Raw genomic sequence first — 8976 nt, 5'->3', positions numbered from 1 at the left:
GGAGTGAGTACACAGAGCGTGTTTTTTTTTTTTGGTCTGGTGGGATTGCAAGATGCTGTCATTATAATCAGGAAATCTCATTACCAAGTTTGAAAGTCTAAAGAGACAAAGAATTGTTTACGTGAATTTTAACTAGCAGCTCATCAACTTAATACACAGACCTCATTTACATATTTTGTTTACATCTAGCTTTGGAACGCCCTTTATCTCATCAGATATTTCAATGTACCTTGCATAACATGAAAGACATGATAACTTAGTTTCCACAAGTACAATAAGTATGGGTAATTAAGCGCAAAAGTATTTGTTTAGGCTTTGAACAGACACTGAACTCATTACCAGTGTTTGACACCTCATTGGAATGAACATGAACATTGAATAGCTATCTTAATCTTAATCTATTCAATTTCGCACCTCTACCATTGGTATAAATTAGTTTACTTTTCGCACAAATATTTTTTAACTTGAAAATGGTGCCAGGATGACACCGAAACGTCGTTGCTCAGTTTTGTCGCTAATCTTTATTGTTAACTGTAATTAAGTGGTGACGAGGGAAATTAGGAATTAATTTCTTGCGTATTTTGTCAAAATTTCTATTATTTCCCAAGTCTTTAGGTGAGGGAAATTACAATTTTAACAATTTCATTAGTATAATATTGTAAATTACACTTACAAATATTGTGGGCTTTTGACTTGTTTATTGTTTCAAGAAAAATATTATTATTGTGCCAAACATTGCCATGGCAGTTTTGTAATTTCACATGTCAAATTATAAATTAATGCTGAAATTTCACACCAAAAGTAAGGAGTAAAAGAAAACAAAGAGCAAACCAGCAAAAAAAAACTTCAGAGCAATGTTTCTCAGGTAACACGAAGCCCACATGCCAAAATTCAGCTATTTTTGAGCACTTTCAAAAATGACCGAAAAATCCAGGGAATGTTCTTGCCCGCAGCCTTTCAATTATTCTCAAAATATTAATTTTGTGAATGAATGTCTAGAGATGTTCATCGTCATAGCTGTCTAGGTATTTGGTCTGTTGTATAGACCTGAACGTAACAGAGCACTAAACAATTTGGTTTGCTTTGATTCATAAAATGGGTAGGAAAGAAAGAAATGCAATTGTCCCTAGTTGTTTAAAGGGCCGATAACACTATCCACCAGATAAATCTCTATCCAGTGGTTAAGTATATTTTGTTTCATCAAGACTTATCCACTCTCTGGAGAGCAATTTATCCAGTGGATGGTATTGTCCACCATTTGAGCAACCAGGCCCTGATGAATTAAATCAGAAGATTTCGTGAAACATTTTAGACTAGAAAGTAGGGATATAAAAACATGATGTTTCGGAGATGACATTTACATGTCACCACTATCAAAATTAATTATGTACATTACAGTTGAACCTCCTGTAAGCGACTACCCAAAATGTCAAGCCTTGGTCGCTTACAGGAGGTGGTCGCTTATGAGAGCTTAGACCATGTTGGGTCATATTGGGAGATTAAAAACAAAAGAAAAATTTTAACTTTTAGCTCTAAAAGTGGTCGTGGTCGCTTACAAGAGGTGGCCCCTTTAATAGAGGCCCTGTTGGGGGTTTAAGGGATAAAGGATAACTGGCTAAATAATTATTATAGGGATAAGGAATAACTGACTAAATAATTGTAAGGATAAGGGATAACTGAGATAGTTTTAAGGATAACAAAAAATAGCTTTGATTTCTCAATAATTGTCACACGTTTGATCACTTTTGCCAAGGATTTGCATCACCGGCAACTGGTAACGAAAAGTAGTGGGTCATTTATCAGTCCAAATTCAAGCAAGCTGGGTCAGATATCCAAGATTTGCTCCAAGGCTCTTTAACTCGGTCAGCCACTGACCAGAGAGGAGAATATGTTAAGGTAATGTCATATAAAACTGTAGAGTTTTTGTATAATTATGCAATATTAGGTTATCTGTTTAGAAACGGGTCGCTTTACTCTGAAATTGCTACCTATTGTCAAGTTCCAAAGATAAGTATTTTTTGGGATAACAGTCTCGGTAATTTTAGGGATAAGGGATAACTGCCCCCAGAATTTTAGGGTTAAGGGATGACTAACACCTCCCCCCCCCCCCCCCCCCCAAACAGGGCCTCAATATAGTGATTTGACTGGGAAACTTTTGGTATTTTGGAAAACTGATCACTGAGGAGAGGTCGTTGTAAACGGAGGTTCAACTGTATTGCGAGATTGGTAATGTTAAATGAATGTGTGAAACTACATAAGAATAAAATGAGGTATGGAAAACAAAACAATACACAAAATTAACCCAGAGATTTAGATGGAAGTGTGTTAAGAAGACAGTTCCGAAGTGGCATGACACGCGAATAGCGTTCGCGCACGGAAACATTTTGAATTTAAGTTACGCGTACGTTAGTTGTGCGTATGAATTTAAGTTGCGTGGACGTTTATTGGCAGAGTCAGTTTCCAGTGAGCAGTTGTTGTGCCTTTTAGAGAGTTTTGTGCTGTTTAGAGTTTAACGTTTTATCGATTTTGAAGTGTTTTGGTTGAGTACCGTTTCCATTTACCGCTCACAAACAGAGTGTTTAATGAACACTTAGAAGGCTGGTAAGTTTGCTCATGTGCAACTAAAAATTTGCTTTCTGTTCTGCTATTCTTCCAACCAAACTGAGTCATTTATTTAAGCAATAAATCATAGCACATTTTCTTGATAGGTAATACACTGTAGAAGCCCACAGAAGTTATGGTCTGTCACAAAAATAATTTTATTTGCTTTCTTAATCTGAATGTGCCTTACATGTAAGTTGTCCTTTGCTCTTTAGAGGGTCGTAAAGGGGGGGTCTCTGGCATGGTTCATGAACGGAAAAAATTGAGGATCACGGATATAAAAATTTTGTTTTCCTGAATCACGAAAATAAGCAAGTAAGATACTTTTTTTAATAATCTGCTCTTACACTAGAAAGAGTGTTTGAAGAAAACAAAATTGTGAAAAGCTAAGTCAAGGTTCCATATTGCAAATCGCATACCTAAGTCACTCGATAGACGACTTTAACCATTCGGAGGACTTGCATCTCAAAATAACGTGGCATAGAGTGGTGAAATCACGAATATCTGTTAATGAATCAAGTTCTTCACGGGCCACAGAAAAGCTTCAGGTCACGGATCACGAAGAATAATTTCCTAAATTCACATTTCACGGAAAATAAAATCATCTAATCACAAATCACGAGAATAGCCCTGTACGACCCTCTCTTTAAATAACAAACCTAGAACTCTTCAGCCTTCTGCTTCTTGGTAGGAGATGGTTTAGATTTAAGCCTGCCATTATTGCTAGGTCTTTTTTGTGCACCCTCAGTCCACGGTGATCCATTTGAATACCCCTGTTCACTTTCCACTACCTCACCTAGACATCCCCAATGGTTCTCATTACTTCCCAACATATCATGTGTTAGATATCTATCATCAGTCTTCTGACTCTCCAAGATGCCACCTTTCAGATGCTTTTGGGTCTGTCGAATCTTCAGTTCACCAAGGTCTAAATGCTCCTCACCATCCCTAGCACCACCCTGTACATGACCCATTTGGATACTCTGCGATGCATCAACCTTTTGATTTCTCTTACAACTCTGTTCCCTGCCTAATGTAGCACCAGCACCTTCCTGGCATCCATTGTTTTGATTCTCCTGGACACTGCCCTTTTGATGCACCTCTTGCCTTTGTTTACCCTCAAAGACTCCACCTCCTAGCCCTCCCTCGCAGCTTTGTTTATTCTCCAGGACAGTGATGCCCAACCTCTGCAACTGTTTACTTTGTAAGTCACCACCCTGCAAAGGCCCTGCTTGCCTGTGTTCAGTCCCCAAGTTCTCACTCTCAGAGTGTCCCTCCAGGTCCTCACAAATGTTATCTTGTAAATGCCCCTGATCTACATCCTTGTCTGAATGGGCATTGGCAGCTTTATTTGAGGTTTCTTGATTTCCCGTTTTGATTTCTGTAGTGCCTTTATCTACAAATCTTTTTGATTTTCTTTTTGCTTTTGCTTTTTGATCTGAGTGTGTTTTTTGAGTGGTTTTAGTAGAATCATCTCGACTTTCATCCCAAGCTAGTTCCCAGTCTTCATCCCCAAACTGGACAGGACTTTTAGATTTACCAGGAGCCTGGTACCTGACAAATACAAGAAATTGAAATGGTTATGAAAAATTGTTAAACTGAATCAGAAAAAAAAAATCCCCTTAGTTAATAAATATTATCAACAAAGCAATACCTTTGAGAGCAATACTTTAGGAAAACTGTAGTTAGAAAGACTGAGAATCTTTTGATTCTCTTTTGATACACTCTCTTTAGCCACAGAAAAGTTTATAGCAATGCAAACTACATTTCACTTTCCAAACCTCTTCAGTCTTACGCCATATTAAAATTCCCCTGCAGATCAGGCAGATTAGCAGGAAAGCGCAATACACGAGCAGCAAAGCAAGATACACACGCGTGAGAACACTTGTTCTTGCGCTTTGTGCCTGCACTTGTGTATCGCGCTAACCTGCTAATCTGCCTGTTTAACAGATTATCTTAAATGAGGAATTTTCCAAGCTCAGAACATCATGTAAAGAAAGTATGCAACACCCAAGGAAATTTAAGTTGGTTTTAATTTGAGATACAAAACAAAGAAAGTTCCTACTGAAGCAATCAGACAAGTCAAATATCACTTTATGTGAGGGACAGTAAATTCAACTTTCCACCAAGAAAAGTTAAGCTTTTATTATCAAACTCATTAAAATTCATCAAGTTTAAACAAACGGAAATCATGACAGTGATAGTGCTTGGATATTAATACAGTGTAGGTTTTTTCAATTTTATTTTTCTATTTTCTCCTTAGTTTTAGTTTCGATTGAGACGATATATCAAACACTCCAGAAAGCGTTTCCCCACATTTCCAAACATCTTGCAGTTCATGAAAAATACTCCACTGCGCAATGTATTTTCAACTCTCTTTTCGGCGTTTACTTTAGAGATCTCATGGAAAACTGTCAGTTGTGTTTTACTAAAAACCATAATGGATTCTCAATGGGCTTACCCTGGTAATCTTGCATCTAATGGCAGCTTGGACAGAGTGATAGTTATTGATGGAACCCTCCTTATTACTTGAAGCCTGTCAAAGCAAAATGTAACTCAGTATTTGATTCATAATAGAGTGGTTTTCCACTTCAGTGCCGGAAAGTAATTGGACTTCCATTACTATGCTGCATGATTGGTTTAAAAATACTTGAGCCCATTTTCATCCAGTTACAAGTAAAATCATCACCAATTGTGACTCACTCATGCACATTTTTTGGGCAATTCCAATCTACATGTATTTACTTTGAGTTTTGATTGGTTCACTGAATTGTCTGTGTTTTTTTGTGACTGGTTAGATTGATTACTTTGGTTTTGGGTTAACGGTTTATGACACTCAATTGAAAATTGGTCTGTACCAATCAATTATTGTATTTGTAGCAGATACATACTTGTCTAATGATTCTTCTTTTGGTTCCCATGTATCTTGAATACTAAACATAGAAAAATGACAATCAGTTACAGGCATGTATCGATCAGAAATCACTCTCAAAAAAGTTTGATATTTTTATCTTTTTAAGTTAAAGTTTATCTTTCAGTTTATGTTCTAGTCTAACAGAGTGGGAGGCGCGGTGGCCTCATGGTTGGTGCACTCGACTCTGGAGCGAGCTGTCCGGGGACATTGTGTTGTATTCTTAGGCAAGACACTTAACTCTCATATTGCCTCTCTCCACAAAGGTGTAGAAATGGGTACCGGCAAATTTACAATGTAATGCTGGGGGGTAACCATGTGATAGCATCACATCCAGGGGGGAGTAGAAATACTCCCAGGCACTTCAAGCTACAGAAACCGGGATAAGCTCCAGCCTGATGAGCCACTTGGCTCATATCCAGACTTTACCTTTACCTAACAGAGTGGAGGAGGTAAGTCCCTGATCAGTGCCAGTGCTAAACTCAAGTAAACTACTAGGAATATTGCTTCTTATCCTAGTTCACTGAAGGTGACCCCCAAGAATTCTGTTAAGTTGCCTAAAAATGCTATTTGCTAGACTAAGTAACAATAACAATTACTGTTCTTGGAGTGGAAAGTAACTTGTCTCAATCAAGATCACAACAATGATTCCACCCAGCATTTGTAATCAGATTGCTCAATTCTGGAGTCGGGCAGACTAACCATAAGGAAATATCCAGTTGTTAGGAAAAACAATTTACAGGACATTGAAAGAGTGCAAAGGTCATTCAAAATATTTCCATTTGTAACAATAGACTGTTTTCGATATATTAAAATTCAGCTTGGCAGTGAGGCCTAGAGGACACAAACAAAGAGAATTGAATGACCATGTTTATTCATTTCTTTTGTTTGTGTCCTTTAGGCCTCACTATCAAGCTGAATTTTAATATGTCAAAAGTGACCTATTGAATTTACTCCATAAGAGCTGGCTGATAAAGGATATTTTCAAATAAATAGTAATGAAAAGCTGCTACTTTTAACCTGCCAGTCAAACCTTACATTCATGGCCCAACCGTTTCTCAATTACCGGCACTTATTATTTGCACACAAAAAAATATATTTATTACCCATTGTGTATACTAGACTTACTTTGTATAGAACAACTTGTTCAGTTGATGCAGACCCTAAACCAAGAGATAACAAAACTAAGAGTCAACCTTGCAAGTACATCTTAAGGGCCCATTAATCAATCTTTTCGAGCCGTTGCTAGGGAAAATTTAATCTCATATAACCTCATCATTTTTAGTTAGTTTAGAGTTATTTAAGGTGTTTTAGCTTTTTCATGATCAGTAACACTAGTGATGACATCATCAGGCCACGCCCACAGTCATGTGACTAATACAGAAAAAATGCAAAGGCTCCCAGACAAATTACTTTCGTGAGAGTTTTTTCATTGATTTAATATTCTAATTTAAATCCTCATTATGCTATGCATTGATTTTGTTTCATTTCTGAAAGGTCAGATTTTGAGAACATTTCAAAATATTGAAAAATTCGTAATTTTCTGAAAAAAGCATGATTTCGAAAAAGAAATGCATAGCTATATTGCCAACGTTGGCTTTAATCGAGATTCATCGAAAAAGGCTGGATTTAATGACAAACCATGTTTCCTTTAGCATTTAAAGAAACCGGAAGTGAGCCCGATATATATTGGAAGTTACCCTATCAGCGCGTGCGCAAGTTACACTACCAGCGCACTTTGGTAAGATCAAAGAAAGCCACATGGAGTTAGTTTTTCTGTTTCTATTGCTCTTGTTTTTCTCTCTTTCTCTTGTTTTGTCTTTGCTTGTACTTTTTTACTTTGCATTTTGCGAAACACAAAGAAAAACATCTGAAATGTAAGTGAATTTGCAAGTTTCTGAGTTGTTTTTATTTTCTGTGCTCAGGCTGACGTAAGTGACCGGAAGTGAAATTTTACCTCCTTAGCAACGTGCACGAGTGTGTGCATGAATCGGTTAATGGGCCCTTAATTGCATGGATTTGTGTTAATAATTTTCAGCTGACTTGTGGTTGTGTTAGTATCCTAGCCAGTTTGCATGAGGATGATTTGTTCAATACAATTGATAGCTGAACACTCCTGGCTTCCCTACATTTCTGTCCCGTGACTTACTTTAGATTTTCTTTTGATAATCTCAGCACATGTGATGGTCTTGGTCACAGTAGGTCCAGAGCCAGTTAATACTATTTTCTCTTCCTCTTTGTTCTGTGAGAAAACAAAGGAAAGACAACTAAGCAAATCAGTTCTAATTTTACTCAGGTCTTTCTCTGAGGTGACTGAGTGAAGGTGACTATTGTGATCTGAAACAGCAGATGGTTTGTGCCACACTTTAGTCAGCAACTAGGTTTAACTCTTACAAGAAAATGATCTTATCATTGTTATCATTCCTTTGATAAGATATGTAGTTTAGTGAGAATTGGGATTTGGAATACTTATCAAAATTAAGATGATTTCCACAGAACATTCAAGCAATAGTGGCAAAGTTAAGTTACCAAAAAACCTCATGGCATAGTAATATTTTGAAAACAGTTAGAAGGACTTATTGAGACTTAAGCTCTCAAGCTGACCCGCGAGGGAAACTTGAAGCTGAAGTTATCCATATTTCGATCAAGAAAGACGTATCACATCAGTTAAAAACACACGCTTAAAGCATTCTTATGAGGTTTGACATTAACTTTCTCGAGAATGCTTGGGAATTTAATGGTGGGGTCACTTAGAGAAATTAACTCAAGTGAGTTGTTTTAAATAGTATTCAATGAGTAGATATTTAGTAACTAATTTTTGCACTTATTGCTCAAACTTTGAGCGGAATCCATCTTAATGTCCATGCAAACCAAAGCAGTTCCTGGTGGTCTGACCAGATATATAACATTGAGTATGGTTTTGCATTGCATATTATTAGTAATGGCATTGCATACTAGGAAAAGAGACAGCTCTCAGTCTACGTAGGGGTAGCGAGTGTGTAATTGAAGGCAATGCCATTTCTATGCTTATATCAATGGTTAAATTATGATGGCCCGAATTTTTCGTTCAATGAAGTTCTTCAGTACTGAAGAGAGTCAGTGAAATCATCTTACAAAGTTTCTATTCCGTACCTTCAGCAGTCTGTAGGCTTGAGATATGATGTTTTTTATCTTGCTTCCACTCTTGACATGAATATCATACACTTCCTTCTTCTCTTCCCTCTCAGCAGCGTGACTACTAGCTTTTGTGTAGTGCTCCATCTACTGGCTGCTCTCTCTTATTTCTGATATGTCTTTTTGAGCCGCAAACTGACGAAAAATCTATAAAAACTATAACCGTAATTTCCAATCCTTTCGATTTTCCAAGAGAAGAAAGCATGTGTATCTTGCGGGCGCATAAGAACAACTTCTACGGTTTATAAGACTCACAAAATATCCCTTCATCCGGGCATTTTTGTTCTCAA

At 37.2% G+C, this 8976-nt stretch overlaps 1 protein-coding gene across 1 annotated transcript; it reads right to left on the bottom strand.

Moving 5' to 3' along the window:
- Positions 1 to 2735: 2735 nt before the first annotated feature.
- On the bottom strand, positions 2736 to 8940 carry LOC110050404 (uncharacterized). Its single transcript, XM_089284759.1, has 6 exons — positions 8645 to 8940; positions 7662 to 7754; positions 6641 to 6675; positions 5493 to 5534; positions 5063 to 5137; positions 2736 to 4155 (listed from the first exon to the last, which is right to left on the bottom strand). The coding sequence occupies exons 1-6, from the start codon at positions 8771 to 8773 to the stop codon at positions 3261 to 3263; spliced, it is 1269 nt and encodes a 422-aa protein (XP_089140885.1). The 5' UTR covers positions 8774 to 8940; the 3' UTR covers positions 2736 to 3260.
- Positions 8941 to 8976: the final 36 nt, after the last annotated feature.

This window comes from Orbicella faveolata, unplaced genomic scaffold (assembly GCF_042242905.1).
Source record: "Orbicella faveolata isolate gen_17 unplaced genomic scaffold, um_ofav_v1 contig_13, whole genome shotgun sequence".
NCBI classification, from domain to species: Eukaryota; Metazoa; Cnidaria; class Anthozoa; order Scleractinia; family Merulinidae; genus Orbicella; species Orbicella faveolata.
The sequence above is the reverse complement of the archived record's forward strand: the minus strand, read 5'-3'. Positions and strand labels throughout refer to the sequence as shown.